At 32.7% G+C, this 19,755-nt stretch overlaps 2 protein-coding genes across 2 annotated transcripts; one reads left to right on the top strand and one right to left on the bottom strand.

Annotated features, from left to right (window-relative positions):
* The first annotated feature begins 7,837 nt into the window (after nucleotides 1-7,837).
* LOC124822413 (monosaccharide-sensing protein 2-like) lies at nucleotides 7,838-12,734 on the top strand. Its single transcript, XM_088107442.1, has 6 exons — nucleotides 7,838-8,197; nucleotides 8,331-8,442; nucleotides 8,731-9,291; nucleotides 9,876-10,813; nucleotides 11,391-11,578; nucleotides 12,120-12,734. Exons 2-6 carry the CDS (start codon nucleotides 8,364-8,366, stop codon nucleotides 12,562-12,564), a joined length of 2,211 nt encoding a protein of 736 aa, XP_087963568.1. The 5' UTR covers nucleotides 7,838-8,197; nucleotides 8,331-8,363; the 3' UTR covers nucleotides 12,565-12,734.
* Nucleotides 12,735-14,349: 1,615 nt separating this feature from the next.
* Nucleotides 14,350-17,198, bottom strand: LOC148204281 (protein MULTIPLE CHLOROPLAST DIVISION SITE 1-like). Its single transcript, XM_088107441.1, has 6 exons — nucleotides 17,049-17,198; nucleotides 16,779-16,961; nucleotides 16,524-16,681; nucleotides 15,890-16,277; nucleotides 14,890-15,003; nucleotides 14,350-14,779 (listed from the first exon to the last, which is right to left on the bottom strand). The coding sequence occupies exons 1-6, from the start codon at nucleotides 17,091-17,093 to the stop codon at nucleotides 14,582-14,584; spliced, it is 1,086 nt and encodes a 361-aa protein (XP_087963567.1). The 5' UTR covers nucleotides 17,094-17,198; the 3' UTR covers nucleotides 14,350-14,581.
* Nucleotides 17,199-19,755: the final 2,557 nt, after the last annotated feature.

Here is a 19,755-nt window from a genome sequence, read left to right as displayed (position 1 = left end):
CATAATGTTTCCACTTCTTCTCAGGATCAAGGTAATATCTATTCCCAATGGATTTTAGACACAGGTGCTACTGATCATATATCCATTTCTTTATCTCATTTTATTTCTTATCATAAAATCTCACCAATTACAGTATCACTACCCAACAATAACTCTTCATTTGCTCATTATTCTGGCACAGTTTCTCTTAGCCCACACCTTACTTTACATAATGTCTTGTTTGTTCCTAATTTTTCAGTCAATATTATTTCAGTCACAAAGTTAACTAAGTCTCTATCTTGTAAAATTATCATTTCTGAATTTTCATGTGAAATACAGGACAAGTCAACCCTACAGATGATTGGGAAAGCTGAAGAAAGAGATGGCTTGTATATCATGATAGTTCCTGCATCCACACCCCTTGGTTCACCAGCTTCTATTACTCCTGAGAATTCCATTGCTTGTTCTACAATAAGACCTAACTCTATAGATATTTGACACTCTAGACTAGGGCATCCTTCTTCTTCTTGTTATATCAAATTACGCACCATGTATGCCACTTTAACTGATACAAAATACACTCATTGTGATACTTGTCACTATTCTAAGCAAAGGAAATTGCTTTTTCAATTAAGTACTACTGTTTCAAAAGCTCCTTTTGATTTAATTCATGTTGATATTTGGGGGCCCTATTCTACTTCTTCTGTTGATGGTTTCAAATATTTCTTAACTATAGTGGATGATATGTCTAGACACACATGGATTAAATTGATGGCAAGTAAGTCAGATACAAGATCACAACTTATTAGCTTTGTTTCTTATATCAAAACACAATTTGGCATTGATGTAAAAGCTGTTAGATCAGATAATGGTAATGAGTTTGCAATGACAGATTTTTATAGACAAAAAGGGATACAACATCAATTATCTTGTGTTGAAACACCTCAAAAAAATGGAGTTGTTGAGCGAAAACATCAACACATTGTAAATGTTACTAGATCTTTAATGTTTCAATCTCATTTGCCCATAACTTAACTTTCTGGTCTTTTGTTGTTCGTTATGATGTGCAACTCATTAATATTTTACCTTCCAAAATTTTAGCATATTTTTCTCCATCTCAGCTGTTACACAATGTTAAACTTGACATTACTTACGAGTTTTTGGCTCACTTTGCTATGCTTCAACTCTTCAATCTCACAGAACAAAATTTCAACCTCGTGCAAGAAAATGTGTTTTACTTGGTTTTAAAAAAGGAGTGAAAGGCTATCTTTTGTTAGATTTAAACTCTAGGAAAATTTTTCTATCAACAAATATAGTATTTTATGAAAACATATTTCCTTTTGTTACTAGTGACAAACACTCACCTATTGATAGACAAAATTCCTTGGATTTTGTCACCAAAATCATTTCCTCTCCATCACCTATTTTCTCAGAAGTTACTAATCAACCCTCTTTACCACCCACATCTCCTCCTTCTATTGTTCCAGATCCTGTTATTTTTTCTTCTCAACCTATTTTTGTTGAACCTGCCACTGCTACTCCACAAAGGAAATCAACCAGGCCAAAACATAAACCATCTTATCTGCAGGACTATCATTGCAACATGTTATCTACTTCTTCCGCCACTCAGTCATCCACAGGTACCTTATTTCCTATCTCTTCATATCTCTCTTATGATGCATTATCATCTCTTCATAAGTCATATGTCCTTAATCTTTCCCAAGTTAGTGAACCTAAAACCTATAACCAAGCCATCAAACATGATTGTTGGAGAAATGTCATGGATCAAGAAATTGCAGCTTTAGAAAATTTCAAAACTTGGGCTTTGACTGATCTACCTTATGGAAAGCAACCTATCGAATGTAAGTGGGTATACAAAATAAAGAGACATGCTGATGGGAGTATTGAACGATACAAGGCAAGGTTAGTAGCCAAAGGCTACACACAATAAGAAGGCTTAGATTACTTTGAGACTTTTTCACCTGTTGTCAAACTCACAATAGTAAGATTGGTTCTGGCTTTAGCAGCCTCCAAACATTGGTATTTACATCAACTAGATGTAAATAATGCTTTTTTACATGGGGATCTAGATGAAGAAGTATACATGTCTCTTCCTCTTGGCTACAAAACAAAAAAACCATGGCAAGTTTGCAAGTTGTTGAAGTCTTTATATGGACTCAAGCAAGCATCTAGACAATGGAATTACAAGTTAACAACTACTTTACTTTCTTTGGGCTACATACAATCAAAATCAGATTATTCACTTTTTGTCAAAAGTGATTATGCTCATATAATCATCTTACTTGTTTATGTAGATGATATAATCTTGACAGGTATGACATTCAGGAAATCCAAAATGTGAAGGCTCTATTGAATGCAAAGTTTAAGATTAAAGACCTAGGTCAACTCAAGTATTTTTTGGGCTTAGAAATTGCAAGATCTCAACAAGGCATTAATTTGTCACAAAGGAAATATGCTCTAGAGTTACTAGAAGATGCAGGATTGTTGGGATGTCAACCTGTTTCTACTACCATACAACCAGACACAAAATTTTCCAAGACAGAAGGGAAACCCTATTCAGATGTGCATGCCTATAGAAGACTTCTTGGCAGGTTATTATATCTAACCAACACAAGACCAGATTTATGTTTTGTTGTTAGTACTCTCAGTCAATTTCTTTCCAATCCTTTGGAATATCACTATGCAGCAACAATAAGGATCCTGAGATATATCAAGAACAATCCAGGACAAGGATTATTCTTTCCCTCCAACACAGAACATGCTCTCAAGGCTTTTAGTGATTCTGATTAGGCTGCTTGCCCTGACACTAGAAGGTCTGTGACTGGTTTTAATGTGTTCTATGGTGCATCCTTAATCAGCTGGAAATCCAAGAAGCAAGGTACTATATCTAGATCATCAATTGAAGAAGAATATAGAGCCTTAACTTCCACAACATGTGAAATTCAATGGCTTTTGTATTTGCTCCATGATTTGAAACAACCTCTACCACAACCAGTTCCTCTGTTTTGTGACAATCAATATGCTATACAAATTGCATAGAATCCAGCTATGCATGAGAGAACAAAACATATTAAAATTGATTGTCATCTCTTAAGGGATAAAGTTTAAGCTGGTGTAATTAAGCTCCTGCCCATTTCTACTTCAGTCCAACTTGCAGACATTCATACTAAAGCTTTGCATCCAGCACAATTTCAATCTTTGTTGTCCAAGCTGAGCATTAAGGATATATATGTTACAGCTTGAGGGGGATATTGGATTTAATTTATTTTCCGTTCATATCTGTGCATTTATGTTCATATATTTATATTCTGTTTTATATTTATATTTCATTATTATATTGTTTTAAACAGTTATATATATCAATTGTACTCTCTCCTTATATGATGAAATAATATTAATTTTCATCCTTTCTTTTCTCGTAACAATGGTAATAATAGGATGATACATATTATATTTATTTTATGTACATTGCAAAATAATTACAAAAAAGTGAAATTTTATACTTTTAGAAAAAAATAAAATATAAAAGAAAAAACACCAAATAAATATAAAAAAAATTATATGTGTCGAAATATTATTGTAATTATATATATTTTGTGGTTTACACTCTTCTTTTTTTTTTACTAAAGTGATAAATGGGGTATGAAATGGATGGAGTACTAAAATAAAAAGGGAATATGCATGGTGAATTTGGTAAAATTGCACCACTCATAACCTAATTAATGTTGCATGTGCCTATGTATGCCAAAAAAATCAAACTACCTAGGATTCTGTCCCCCCACTTCAAAACATATTACATTTTTCTATTCTTCATTTTTGTTGAAGCTTAATAGTATTCAAGTTTATAATTCTTCCAATTCTTATATTCATTTTTATTTTATTTTTAATTTTTCACTCAGTTTTCTCATATTTTATCCATTTATTGTATTTCTAACAAAATGATAATGTACATAGGAAATAAAAAAAAATTGTAAAAATTAGTAACAGACCGGTGTCGTTTTATTTGCTTACACATAATCACTCCATTAGAATTTTAATACATAGCAATTAAAAAATTGATTATAGGATGTCAGAAACTTTAAATAATAAAACACGTCAAATAAAATAATGACAGTGAAGGGATAATATATTGTATACTGATTCGTTTATCAGTTAAAAACATTCCACAGATCTACTTAAAATTTGAAGTTATTCAATTTTTAGTTTTACTTGTTTTGTTTTATTATTTATAAAATTTTCACTACTTTCGTAGTTCAAATTAATCACATTAATTGTTTATAGCTTACACTTATTTTCGCCATTAATTTAGAAATAAATAAGTTTAATTTAATGTGATAAGGATATGCATTAACATTCTTAAAGATCATAATATATCCTTAAACATGGTTGTGTTAAGCTTATAAAATTGGCAAAGTACAGGTTATTGATTTATCGTAAAATGAATATATTAGTAATTTTATAGCATAAAAAAAAGAACCAAAAAAAAATTAATTCTATACTTTTATAATACATGGTTTATATGGTTGCTGTAACAATTTAAAGTGGGTCAGAAAATTATGCTGCATAACTAGTTAATTAACTTTAATTATTTTAATTTATTTTTGTCATTAGAGCTTATGGCTTTCAATTCATCTTCAAGATCTGCGTGATTAGTTGAGACTCCTAAAAGCACGTGTTTCTAAAAATATGCAGAATTAATAGGATGGTCGTATTTTATATTCATTAGACAAATCCAGCTTAACAAGTAAAGGTTCTAGAGCAAGTCTTTCCTTTTTTTTTTCTTTTAATGCAAAATTCACTTAATATCACATATCACATGGAGCAAATGAATATTTTATAATGCTTTATTTTTATTTAAAAAAATTAGCATGCTTTTTAGTGTAAGAAGTAAGTGTATTATTTAAAGAGATGAGAATAGAAAAAAAAATAAAAAGTGAGTTTCACGTGATGAACATGGTAATTTGTCTCTGCCAACCCGATGACAATTAGATAGTGTGAGGTAGATGCATGTACATTTTTTTTTCATAAAAATATAACCTTATTTATAAGAATTTTGACTTCAAATTTAAAAGAAAGAAAGTGATATAAATTTAGAGAGAAAATGGGAATGGGAAAGAATGGGATGAACCCCCTTTCCATCAAGGTGGGTCCTAAAGAGAGAGGGAAGTAGTTTTTGAACGTAAGGTTTGAGATAGAAATAAATAGGGTTATATATAATATATATATATATATATATATATATATATATATATATATATATAATTATGTGAATATATATTTTACAAATATTATCGTTAAAAGTTTTATAGAAAGGACTAATTTAGAGTATATAAGTAAATGTAAACGTCATTTTTTAAGTTGGTTTTATAACATTTAAAGTTTACTTTTTAATATAATTTCAAAATATCATTAGAGTCTATTCTAACAAAATTTGTTATTTATTGGACAAATTATTTCACATATTATCAGACTATTCATTAATGTATATTTTAACACACAGATATGTTGAAAATTTGTCATTGACTAAAAATTGAATTAGGTTTAAAGTTTATTTTTTAACAATTTATTTATAAATTTCATTTTTCATTTGTATATCACTTTTACATATATTTACACGTGATTCTTATAAAACACGTTTATAATAAAAATTAAATGAAGGTATATATATATATATATATATATATATATATATATATATATATATATATATATATATATAATTTGCTTTAACTAAGTTAAATAATTTAGTCATTTTAATAACTTTCAACACTTTTAATATTTTATAAATGCTTAGATGCCCTTTAACAACATAATTTACGAAACTAATATAAGTTAGTTCAAGATATTCAATAGAGTGGCGTTTAGGAGAGTGTAATTTTTTTTAGAAATATATCATCCTTAAAATTGGAGAGTGAATGAAAAAGAAAATAAACCTGCGAAGAAGAGACTAATTAGAATATATGAACATATAGAATAGAAGAATAATATAATTTGAAGGATAATAATTTATTAAAGTGTCTTATTAAAAAAGGCTCAACAATTGTGTATTTTTTTTCGTGGAAGAGCAGGAAGAATAGTAATTATAGTTATACATGATTTCTTAAACACGTAGTCAAAGGGATGATAATTAAAAACACGTGGTCCATTAGAGAATAATTATTAATGTATGGTCCATTAGATATATCACTGTTACTAAAGTATTACACAAATCTCTGTTAACTCAACTACTTTAATCAAATGGTAATTTATATAACTTAAATTACTTTTCTGAAACGATAATTGTATTTTTAGATAATTCGTAATGTGGAAATTTGGTCAAATTTTACTTTAAATTTATATATATATTTAAACAAATGCGAGGTTATTTTGTTTCTTATATTCAATACGAGGGTTGAGTAATTAGAATATCATAATTTTTTTTCATTTTTTTAATTAGATAATTATGATAAAACAATTATTGAAAATCTAAAAGAAACAATAGTTATATTACAACATGATTTTTTTTCTTCGATTTTTGTTATGAGACACGATATTGCATATTTAATTGTTATTGTCCAAATCTCCCACAGTCACATACCATCTTTCTTTTATGTTTTGTTGGAACTTAATTATTTTTTATGTTGCATTTGTAGCATATATCATAAGTTGCTTATTTACTTTTTCTTCAATCAAACATTTTTGTATTTATCTTTTTCTTTTTTTAGTAGGAGTACTTCTCTTTTATTTTTAACATACTCTTGAACTTCTTAATGCTATTTTCTCATTTGGATATTTTGAGTCTTCAAATATTTATGGAATCTCATATTCCTGCACTTTCAAACCTTTATATAAACTTTTACTCTTTTTTATAAAGTTTATAACATTTACGGAATCTCATATTTTGAGTCTTGATGCATTTATACTGAGAGTTACGTATTTTTTTTATCACTGCTTGAAGTAAATATTATATTATAACTTTTTCTTTTTTCTTTATTTATAACTTTAGTGCACAAAAAATACTAATAAGAATAGCCCACATGCATGACGTAAAAAAAATCCCAACTAGAAGACAAAAGAACCTATTATATATGTTTATCCATGCACATAATGAATTGTGTAAAACACATAATTGATTTCCTTGGATGTTAGGAAAGTAGCTTTAGATTAAAAAACTACATGAATACGACACAATCAATCATATGTCTTTGTTCTTCACCACACTTAACATGGGAAGACTAAGTCTCTCTTAAGTACGTGTTTGATGAGAAATCAAGCAAAAAGAAAATGATAACGCAAAACTTGATATTTTTTTATTTACTTATGAGGACTCAAATTACGATGGTTAGAAATTAGAAAAAAAAATCTAAAAGAAAGGGTAAATTTGTCCTTTGGATTATCACATGCCCACAGCGGTGAGAGTTCGACATTCTGGGAAAAATAGGTTTGAGAATTAAGAATGAGTAAGGAAAAAAAAAAGAATTTAATTGGGCCAACATTGCCAGATGAGTTGAATCAGAAGGAACGTTTATTATAATTATGAGAGTATGTGGTATTGTGTAAAATAATAAAATAATAATTGGAGAGATGTTTGTGTGTGTTGCGTTGGAGGGTCAGGATGGGCATCACCGTCGTTTGATGATTGGTGATACTGATCTGGCAGATGCTGGACCCCTTTTTGTCCTCACGCACAATCTCTCACCACGCACCACACCACACCAGATTCCATCCATCAATCACCCCTTCCAACACCTACCATCCACTTCACGCTCTATCATTAGATTCATATTCACACTTTCTTTCTTTCTTTCTTTCTTAATTATTATTTATTATTATTGCAACATGCAAGAGAAGAAGCTGTTACTACCACCATCATCATTTCAAAATATTTTAAAATACACAGAACAGAACAGCCAAATCCTTCGTTCGTTATCATTATTAATATTAATAATATTATTATTATTATAATCAGTATTACTGTTACTGAAAGAAAGTGATTTTGTTTATCTGTGTGTGTGGTAGGCAAAAGAAAGAAAGAAAGAAAGAAAGAAAAGCTGTTTGTTTGTTTTACTCTGTAGTGGTGTGAGGATTGTGGCGACTGGTTAGTGAGGAAGGGGAAAGAAGAGCGATCTGAAATTTCGGATACTTTAATTGCTTCTCGCTTTCACCCAACCAACTCAATTATAGATACTCCGTCAACCTCAATCTCAACTAACTCTCAGTACTCACTCGCAACCTTTTCTTTTCTTTTCTCTTCTTCCATGCTTGCTTGCTTGCTTGATTCAATAAAGAGAGAAAGCCGTTTTTTTTTTTTTTTGCTTTTTGGTGCGTGATTCTTGCTTCTTATTTAATAGGTACTTTGCTCGCTGCTTCCTCATCTCGCGCAAATGAAGGGTGCTGTTCTCGTCGCTATTGCCGCTTCCATCGGTAATTTTCTCCAGGGATGGGATAATGCAACCATCGCCGGTATGGTTCCGATTCTTCTTTCTGTAACTACTGATTATGTTCGCTTTCGATATAACTGCTTGTTTTGCGGATTGAAGTGGTGAAACTTCAATCTGGATCAGAGAGCTTTTCTAAAGAACTGCATCTGACCTCACTCCACTAGATTGGTTGCATGCAAGTTTTTTATTATTCGAATCTGATGTGTTTCTGCTCTGTTTGTGCGAAATTTATCAGTCAGTCTGATGAGTGATAATTGTTCTCGGTCGATTTTTGAGATTGCCTGACAGATCACTGATTCTTGTTCTGCAGGGGCTATTGTTTATATTAAGAAAGACCTTGCGCTGCAAACAACTATGGAAGGGCTTGTGGTGGCCATGTCTTTGATTGGAGCCACGGTAATCACCACGTGCTCTGGTCCTGTATCGGATTGGCTTGGTCGGCGACCCATGTTGATAATCTCGTCCGTGCTCTATTTCTTGGGTGGTTTGGTGATGCTTTGGTCCCCGAATGTGTATGTGTTGTGCTTGGCCAGGTTACTTGATGGATTTGGGATTGGCCTTGCTGTGACTCTTGTTCCGGTCTATATATCTGAAACGGCACCCTCTGAAATAAGGGGATCTTTGAATACGCTTCCTCAGTTCAGTGGTTCTGGAGGCATGTTTTTGTCGTACTGTATGGTCTTTGGCATGTCGTTGACTCCCTCGCCTAGCTGGAGGCTCATGCTTGGGGTTCTGTCTATTCCTTCGCTCCTCTATTTTGCACTGACAATTTTTTTCTTGCCTGAGTCTCCTCGGTGGCTGGTCAGCAAAGGAAGGATGATGGAGGCCAAAAAGGTGCTCCAAAGATTGCGCGGAAGGGAGGACGTGTCAGGTAACGGCATTATTTTTCAAAGCATTCTTCTCAACTTTTTGAATTAGGTTGCTATGTACTGTGGGAATCCTGTTTGGTAATTTCAGGTAAATGCTAAATTCTAACACGAAATCACTAGTTACGATTTATCGCAACCTTAATCTGTTGTAATGTCATGATCATGTTTATCAAATAACGGTCTACAGTCACAATTGGACTCCATTTGACTCCAATTGCGGCCATCTTTCTTTTTAATTTTCTACAATTAAAAAAAAATCGCAACTGTAGCTGCAACTCAAAACCTTGAACATTTTTTTATTAAACTACACTACAATACCATCTTCAGATTTACGGGGTACTTAACTAATTCCTACATAGTTGCATATCTCCTTCCTGCCATCCTCCTTTTACAAACTGCATCTTATCTCGTATATGTACAGAACTCAAAATGATACTGTACACATAGACCATCAATGTAAAATACTAGGTTGTACATGATTATGATTTTGAACTTTTCATTGCATGGATTAGTTTGTGATTCTCAACCGGTATTGAAATTTGTCAAGGCAATGATGAATCAATTTATGAATTTATAATTCACGCAGGCGAGATGGCATTGCTGGTTGAAGGTCTCGGGATTGGGGGTGATACATCTATAGAAGAGTACATAATTGGCCCTGCTGAAGAGGTGGCTGATGGTCGGGAGCTAGGAACAGATAAAGATAAAATTCGATTATATGGATCCCAAGCAGGTCTCTCTTGGTTAGCAAAACCTGTCACTGGACAGAGTTCTATTGGCCTTGCATCACGCCATGGAAGCATCATCAACCAAAGCATGCCCCTCATGGATCCTATGGTGACACTGTTCGGTAGCATTCATGAGAAGCTCCCTGAGGCGGGAACTGGAAGCATGCGAAGCACTTTGTTTCCAAATTTTGGAAGCATGTTCAGCACTGCTGAGCCGCATGTTAAAAATGAACAGTGGGATGAAGAGAGCTTACAAAGGGAAGGTGAGGACTACATGTCAGATGCAGCTGGTGGGGACTCTGACGATAATTTGCAAAGTCCTTTAATCTCACGTCAAACAACAAGCCTTGAAAAAGACATGCCTCCTCCTCCTTCCCATGGCAGTATCCTGAGCAGCATGAGGCGTCACAGCAGTCTTATGCAAGGATCAGCTGAGCAAGTTGGTAGTACAGGCATTGGTGGCGGCTGGCAACTGGCATGGAAATGGACTGAAAAAGTTGAGGAGGGAAAAAAGCAAGGAGAGTTTAAAAGGATTTATTTACATGAGGAGGGAGTTTCTGCCTCTCGTCGTGGATCCGTTGTTTCAATTCCTGGTGAAGGTGAATTTGTCCAGGCTGCTGCCTTGGTTAGCCAACCTGCTCTTTACTCCAAGGAGCTTATCGATGGACATCCAGTTGGTCCTGCTATGGTTCACCCATCTGACACTGCTTCAAAGGGGCCAAGTTGGAAAGCTCTTCTTGAACCTGGGGTTAAGCATGCATTGATTGTTGGAGTTGGAATACAAATACTTCAGCAGGTAATGTGTGGTTACTATTCATTATTCTCTTCTCCACCCGCCTTGCTTATTATAATGATAAAAGGGTGGTATTTAGTAATTTTTCCTATTCATAATCTCCATGCTCGTTTACACTTCCGTTGCTTTCCTTCTTTTTATTTAATTTTTTGTGGGTAATGTTGGGGAGCAGAGGACTTCGATTGCATTACTTCAACCCAAGTCCAAAACCTTACACAAGCCTTCTGCTTTGAAGACTGCTTACGTTGTTATCTAGTGTCTATTGTTGTAGCCCTTAAATGTTATGTTACTGATCTTGTAGTACTGTTTGTCATTCCCTAGTAAGTTACAAAGAACATTTGAAGTGAGGTTAGATAATGGTGTTCAAGTTAAAAAGTTCATCTGTAGTTAAGTATTAACTGAAATCATGAGATTAGCTAGACTGGAGTGTGACTGGCTTAGAATTCTTTGCTCTTTTCTTCAAGTATCCAAAGCTACTAGAGCGTCTTGCTGAATTTGTACTTTATCCAGTTTACTGCATCAATTTATTAGTCTATGTCCTGTTATCAATGGCTGACTCCTAATTCTTCATGTTCTGCAGTTTTCAGGGATAAACGGGGTTCTATATTACACACCTCAAATCCTCGAAGAGGCCGGTGTTGAAGTTCTTCTTTCAGATGTAGGCATTGGCTCAGAGTCTGCATCATTTCTTATCAGTGCTTTCACAACCTTCTTGATGCTTCCTTGTATAGGCTTAGCCATGAAGCTCATGGATGTTTCAGGCAGAAGGTACGCTTCCTGTTTTTTTTCCTGGCATATAGTTTTCCCTATGTATCCCTGCTTATGTTTTTGGTTGCCGGTATTCGATGACTCTTCTTTTTGCATGCATTTTGTAAGGTGATTACCAGTACTGAACTAGATAACTAGATTTGTTCCTCATTAATTTAATGACGTCCATCTGGTCGATGGAGAACAAAAATAGAGTTTGTCGTCGTTATCCTTGAGGCGCATAGATCCTAGTGACTTTCATTGTACAACACAAGTTAAAGCATAGTTACCAAGGAAAGTGGAATCCTGTAGAATTTAGTGTGTTCAGACTATGTAACTAACTTTCCTGAGCTTGGAGAAATTTAACCCTAACAATTGTTTCACTCGATTACTTGAAAGATTAGCCAAGAAGTAAGACCACTAGTAGATTCCAGACAGGTTTATTCTAAAGGTTACTTGAAACGATTTGCAGAATTTTGTGTCCTTTTTCAAACCAACATATTTTAGTATTTTCTTAAGTTCATCTTGATTCGTTGTCATTAAGATAGTCCGTTGTTTGCAGGCAATTGCTACTTACTACAATTCCCGTGCTGATTGTATCACTGATTATTTTGGTCATTGGAAGCCTAGTAAATTTTGGCAACGTGGCCCATGCGGCAATCTCAACTATATGCGTTGTGGTTTATTTCTGCTGCTTTGTGATGGGTTACGGACCAATTCCAAACATTCTTTGCTCAGAGATTTTCCCCACTAGAGTGCGTGGCCTCTGCATTGCTATATGTGCTCTAGTGTTCTGGATTGGAGACATCATTATCACATACTCGCTGCCTGTGATGCTCAGCTCTTTAGGGCTTGCTGGTGTCTTCGCTATTTATGCCGTCGTTTGTTTCATCTCCTGGATATTTGTGTTTTTGAAGGTTCCGGAAACAAAGGGCATGCCCCTTGAAGTCATCTCTGAATTCTTTTCTGTTGGCGCAAGGCAGGCTGCTGCGGCCAAGAATGAGTAGCACCACCTGTTATATACAGTGTATAACTTTAGTTGCTGAAACCCACCCTATCTCGTCTTTATAGATTTTGCTTGCCGTAAGTATATTTGGAGGAGGAGGATATATGTTCAAGCATGTGATATGGATGTATTATTCTTTCATAAATATAAATTTTTTGCATTTTAGAATTATCCACATTAGGCTTTGATGCAAAGTTTGCGTTGTTCGTGATAAAAGTTTAAGCGTTTGCTACATTATAAAACATGAAAAATGGGAGAGGTACCCTGGTGCAGATCCGAGAAATACAGTAGTTAGACCAGATTTTGATAAGGTATCATTATTCTGCCCATGGCCATCAATGAATTGAACAATTTATCTTTGGCCATGTGACCAAAATCCGTTAATGCTTCAACTTTTACTCATTACTGTGCTAAGGAGATTTTTTGTGGGGGCCTTCGATATTAATGCGCATTCTTGTCCCAGTGGCCACTCAAGACTGCCCAATTACACTTGCTGCATATTTAGTTCTTTATACTTCGACTTTAGAGGGGACAACTCCCTTTAACGACAACCTCAATTCCCTGTTTTACTCTGCTTTTTCTTTTGGTATTTTGGTCGTTTCTAGCTCTTTTCGATACAAGTTGTGCTCACTCGATCTCTATTTAAATTTGTATAAGAGAAACAAGCACTCTTCGCTGTCATGAAGAAAAGAAAGCGAAGGATCGTGAAGAAAGAGAATAAAAAAAATTCAAATATAATAATTTAAAGATACTGAAAATGTGAAACACTCAGCCGATTGTATTTTCGGATAATTTTGAGTTTAAAAAACTACTTAAAAATATTGTCTAGGAGGAATCCTAATCGGCTGAAAGTGTACAGTTTTTTTAGACAACATTAAAAGTTGTTTTCACATGCTAACCTGAAGTTTGGTTAAAGAATTCAAAATAATTTTCATTGAAACGTGTAAAAATGTTTTCTCGTATGACTTGTAAACACATTCATATTATCTATAGTAAAAGTTTTTTTAAATCGGAATATTTAAAATACTAGTTAACATTTAAAAAAAATATATATACATATTTGTTTCTTATTCTTACAAAACTCATTTTCCAACAAATCCTTTATGCTGTTTCCACTTATGCAGATCGGGTGTGGTGAACAAGAGCAAGTGCTGCAATGCAACTTTATTTCCACTAGTACTAATTTATCGGACCTTCCCAATCTTTTGGAAATTCTCATTCTCAATTTAATATTCTTATTGTTACGGACTTCAACAGTGCGGACTTTTAGAAAGGTAAGTTATGTGGCTACAACGAACTTTAAAGCTATGATTATTGAATGATGAAATACGATGAAAGGTAATAGAAACAAGTAACTGCATCTAGGAAATACTTCTAGTATAATTTGTATTTACAATAGCAAATTCTACATATATCAGTTTGGGGGCATGAATTTACAGATGTAAATTAGAATTATATTTAAAATTGGAATTAGTGTAATATTTATATTTGAAGTGTAAACAGAATAAAAAAGAACAATAATGATGACAATAATAATGTTCGCAATAACCTGTGGGAATTATTAATACAAGATTGCAACCGTGCATCTTAAGAGTGAAATTAAGATTTGCAATTAAACAGTTTTCGTTCTTCGTCGTCTTCCTTGCTAATTTGTTATAGGAAATTCTAAACGGTTTTTATGTACAACCAAATAGCATTACGACTAAATTAGGACATGTAAAATTCCCCACAAAAACAAAGACATGTTTTGTTAGGGAAATCTGATTAACTGCGTAGCTTGACAATATGCAGCAATTGCATCCAAATTATATTTTTATACCCGAAATAAGCTCATGCAGAACAAATTATATTTACAGTCCTCGTCTATACAATTAGACAGCTCTAAAGACTCCAAAATGAATAGTACAAAAAATTTGGGTAAATTCAAATCCATACATTAAGCGCTATTGGAGATCTATAGCCCGCCTCATAGTACTTTTAACTTGGATCAAGACGGGTAAAAGCTGTGTGCAAAGAACCTAAAGAGTTGGATCTTCGGATGATGTACTTTCAAAGTGATTTGGGTCACTATCTATATTAGGGGAGTCAGAATCACTCACTTGATTGTTTACAGAGCTCTTCTCTGCTTGATCATTTAATCTGGCGTGGGAGTTGAGCGGTCTCTCAAATTCTTTAGCACTGATAGGATCTATCACTAGTTTATTGATTTTCTGCTCCTGTAGCATAAATAATACAAAAGGATTCAGTGGTGCACTAAATCATGCAAAAACACTTTAGCGATGTCTGCATGCGTGTGTTATTGTTTAGCATTGGTAGGACCACTCGCCTGATTGTTTACAGTGCTCTCTGCTTGTTCATTTAATCTGGCTTGGGAGTTGAATGGCCTCTCAAATTCTTTAGCATTGATAGGATCTATCACTAATTTATTGAGTTTCTGGTCCTGTAGCATAAATAATACAAAAGGTTTCAGCAGTGCTGCATATTAGGTTAAAGCACTTCAGCAATATATCTCCGTGTTTAGTGTGAGAATTACTTTTATGTGAGAATGGGTGACCAAGTTTCGACTATATAAATGGTGAAAATTAAAAGCTACTTAAAAAGGTCACACGTAGTGTGGTGTCCATGCATGCCAATTTCTGATATCAAGGATTTGAATCAGCCAAAATACCAAGAATGAAAATGTTAATTCGTTATGGGATAGAAACAAAGCCTGGTTTGACCGTTTACAGCACATGAAGAAATCTTGAACCCAAATGTCATTCCAATACACTCCCTCCAATCTTTAATATAAGCAAAAAATGATATCTTAGATGCTAATCTCAAATATAAACAAATCTCAACAAATGTATTTTATTTAATGAGACTATCTCCAAAATGCTCTTCATCTAATTGGAGTTTTACTTCGAATAACTCTCTTTTATTCTTGCAATCATGTTTTAAGAAAGAGTAGTCTAAGAAAAGTGTTTTTTTTTTTTTAAATGAAAACAGTAAATGAAATGCTACTAACTTTCTTAAATGGTGAATTTGTTGTCTACTCATATTCAAGACTGGAGGGCGGTACTAAATATACCAAGATCAGTCAGGGTGTATCTTCTTTGCTTAGTTTTATATTGGATTTGTGCTATAATAAATGGTCACTGGTTGAATCACAGGTTGATTTCCAAACACTACTATCTTGGATAGGATAAGCCAGAATGCCAAATTTAAAGACCGCCTACTCCTCATGCTTAAGAATTAGGAGAAAGTGATGATAGCATTTACAAAAGAATTTTTAAAACTAAATAAAAGACGTGGAGCCATTGAATTTACTTGTAACCAGAGCTTACATTCTGTAGGGCTTCGAGCTTTTTCTGCAGGGCTTCATGTTCGGCTTGAATCCGGAAAGGAACTCCGTGCTTTTGATACACATTGTTCTGAGCCAAGTCTTCATCCAGATCAGTAGCAGTGGTAGCAAAAGGATGATTAGCCGGAATCCACCTGACAGTATCAGGATCAACATCCGGAGGCACCGAGTCCCCTTCTCTAAGGAAAATAGTGGGTCGCTTCCACTGATAGGCACGCGATCTCCTTCTCTGGTGAGTGGCCTGCTGCTCTTCGGTAAGTGTAACAGGGGCTAAGCGGTAAACCTTACCACACATCTCAACGGTTGAGTTGCTTTTGCCAATCTTAACAAAAGGATTATTGAACGGGTCTTCGTACTTGAGAGGCCTTGATCTGAAAACATGCATACAACAACGCAGATAGACAAATGGGGGGATCACCATTGTTACTTGTTAGGCAGGAAAGTGGAAACTCGATCTCACTGGGCAAACCTTACCAAGTAGTACTAATATATGTGGCCGTTTATGTTAATTATAGTTTGCCACTTATTTTATGAGCATATTAGATAGATAAATACATAATATGAATGAACGAAAGCAAAAAATAGTAAAAATAAGTGGGTATGGATAAAAATCATACATGCCTCTTCTATCAGATTTGAGTTGTCCACGTCTCACAAGATCAGCCACGGAACCTGGACGCTCTTTTTTTCTGGACACGACCCTCAATGCTCCAACCAAAACCACAAGCGCAACACATACCCAGATCGGAAAATTGTTTCCACCGCTTCGATTAAGCTACAAATAACAATAACAACAACAACAACACAACATCAGCAACAAGAAGAAGAAATGGTAAATGAAGAATGAGTGTGAAATGAAAAGGGTACCACACCAGGAAGGAGGGGATGGTGACGGAATTAACGAGTTGATGGTAAAATTTGGAAATGGAATTGATGGAATCGTGTTTGAGTTGTTGGGTGCGAGAGCGCCATTTGGAAATCCCGTTTCTGATAACAATGCGATTTCTAGTTGTGATGATACTGTTATTACTAGTGCCACTGCTGAAGGAACAAGGCTGCAAATTTTTATTTTTTTTTAAAGTTTGATCGTTAATCAGCATTGTGAGAAACAATGTATAGTGTTTGTGGAATTGAAAACTTACGCGAAGAGAAAGCGAGCGAAATTGCAGTGTCCAAACAGAAGCCATACGAAGTTGTGTTGGTGGCAACTCAATTGCAGCTTTCACTTTCCATTCCCTTTCTCTATCTTCTCCTCCGATCTTCAACCTAAGATGTTAGGGTTACAGATATTTTCAAACATAAAATAGTAAGGAAAATATAAATTATAGTGAAAATTATGTTATAATCTAATGTAAATCATAGTGAAAATTATGGATTTTATGTCATTTGTTATCCATCTACAAAATGATTTTGTTATCATTTTTTTCTAATTTTATATGAAAGAAATGAAAACAATTTCTTATTTTTCATTAACCACAATGTTTTTATATATTGTAACACGTGAATATTATGATAGGATAAAATAATAATAATGTCATGCACTTAATAGAAAATTTAATAATAATTCAATTGGAAAATATAAAAATACTACGTATTCATTGTAGCAAAATTGTTTTTTAAAAAATTAATTAAAAATACTTGAGTTTATAATTAAAATTAAGTCCAATAATAATAATAATAAAGTTATGAGGTTTTCTGTTTTTCAGTTGTACATTTTAACAATGTGTACCAGGTTTTAGGTTTTAGTAGACAAAAATACCCTTATATTCTAAGTTTTAAGGTTAAGGATATTTTAATAATTTTCATTCTCAAAACTAAAAAAAACCCAAAACCCTTAGTCACTTCTCTCATTCCTTTCAACCCTTTCTTTTTCATCTTTCTTCTTTCAACCTTTTTCCTCTGTCATCCCTAGTGTAATTCCAATTGAAAAAATCAGAAACACTTGTCGTTAAACAATTTGTCTTTGTAAAGAGTTGAGTTATTGATATATTCACCTTCAGGCAAATGTTCATTCAATATCTCTTCAATTTCACTATCTTCACTAAGCTTTCTAGCATATGTTGAATCATCATCTCTAGACCAATTAGCAATTCCTTTGGATATTATTATGTTTGTGAAAATTAGATAAAATTATATACGACAAAAATTATAAAATAAAAACTCATTATAAAATTATTTTAACAACTAGTGTTTCTGATTTTTTCCATACCAATTACCAATTCTTTTGATGTCATTATGTTAGATAAAATTAGATAAGACAAAAATTATAAAATGAAAACTCATTATAAAATCATTTTTGTAAGAAATTGTTTAACAACGAGTATTTCTGATTTTCGAGGTCAATTACCAATTCTTTATGTTTGTGAAAAATGGATAAAATTAGATAAGACAAAAATTATAAAATGAAAACGGATTATAAAATCAGAGGTGAGTAAGGGTTTGAGTTTTTTTTTTTTTTTAGTTTTGAGAATGAAAATTATTAAAATACCCTTAACCTTAAAACTTAGAATCCATGATATATATATATAAGGATATTTTTGTCTACTAAAACCCGGTACACATTGCTAAAATCTGAAAAACAGGAATACGCGCGTTAGCAAACTCCTAAAATTATTATTTAAATATTTGTGTTCATGACGTTATATTTTCAATTACTTAAAAATATAAATATTTAAGCTATATGTGAAAGAAATTGTTTTTTAATATCAAATTTTAAACACAAAATTAGTACCTTCAAATACACGGACATTTCCAACACAGAAAGAGTATAAGATAAATACCAATTCTTTTATACTTGTTTTATTTAATTTAAATCTAGGACTATTTCAATTTAGTTCATTCTTGAATGGATTATTTCAATATTTCAAAAAACAAATGTTACAAGCATTAATGATAAGAACATACATCGCTTAAGAATTTACTTTTCTATTGAAAACCTATACAGAAAATCTAGGACATTGGAACTATTACAACTAAAATGAAATGAGAATTAGAGTAAATAATATAATAAAATTTGTAACATTTTTACAGAAATAAGAAAACTTTTTTATAACTTCAATGTAATATTAGCACAGTAACAAACTTCTTGAAAAAAAAAACTCCTAAACTTTAGAGAACATTGAAAATAAACTCTTTATTTGTAATTATACAATTTAAATCAATATAAAAATTTCAAAATTTCATAATTTTTCAGAAACACATTTTATATAAACTTAATCCATTACGTTATTTAGGTATCCTGATCTTAAGTCAGCCGAGTATTATTATTAAAGTCAATAACTACATTGTTAAGATATTGTTCATTCTATGAAAGATTCGTAATAGATTTATCCTTAAAGGTATCTCAAGGTGAAATGAATATTTAAATAGTTATAAGTCTCAATTCTTACACAATATATGACTATTAAGTGTTGTAGGAAATTAAACCCCCTAGTTAAGATGCAACTAAGAAAATTGATATTCATCTTCAATTAAGGATTTAAGAGAATTAATAATTCGCATTAAAATTTCATTATCGACCTCACAGTGAATATCAAATAATTTTGTTAAAATCTTAAATATAAATCTAGGAACAAGTGAGAAGATCCTAGTATTAACTTGAACGTTGTTATGATTAGAATAAAATTCTTTAATACTCAAATAAGAAAAATGTATCTGTAAAATATTTATAAGTAAAAATGTTTGAATATTATAAAACAGAAACAAGTAATTTATTGTATTATGCTTAGGTGTTTATTCGTTAAAAGTTTTTTTTTATTACATTATTTTCAACTATTTTTTTGTTTTCGTCTGCATAATTCCTAAAATCATTTGATGTGATACTTAAACTTGAACTTTTATTGTCTAAAA

Source organism: Vigna umbellata, chromosome 2 (assembly GCF_029865625.1).
Source record: "Vigna umbellata cultivar VRB3 chromosome 2, Vumbellata_1.0, whole genome shotgun sequence".
NCBI lineage: Eukaryota > Viridiplantae > Streptophyta > Magnoliopsida > Fabales > Fabaceae > Vigna > Vigna umbellata.
The sequence above is the reverse complement of the archived record's forward strand: the minus strand, read 5'-3'. Positions and strand labels throughout refer to the sequence as shown.

Coding starts and splice junctions, on each gene's coding strand:
- LOC124822413 (XM_088107442.1), top strand. CDS start 8,364: ATGAAGGGTGCTGTTCTCGTCGCTATTGCCGCTTCCATCGGTAATTTT. Junction 10,814..11,390: donor GAATACAAATACTTCAGCAG/GTAATGTGTGGT, acceptor CATGTTCTGCAG/TTTTCAGGGATAAACGGGGT. Junction 11,579..12,119: donor ATGGATGTTTCAGGCAGAAG/GTACGCTTCCTG, acceptor CGTTGTTTGCAG/GCAATTGCTACTTACTACAA.
- LOC148204281 (XM_088107441.1), bottom strand. CDS start 17,093: ATGGCTTCTGTTTGGACACTGCAATTTCGCTCGCTTTCTCTTCGC. Junction 16,278..16,523: donor AAATCTGATAGAAGAGGCAT/GTATGATTTTTA, acceptor GCATGTTTTCAG/ATCAAGGCCTCTCAAGTACG. Junction 15,004..15,889: donor AGCTCGAAGCCCTACAGAAT/GTAAGCTCTGGT, acceptor TTTATGCTACAG/GACCAGAAACTCAATAAATT.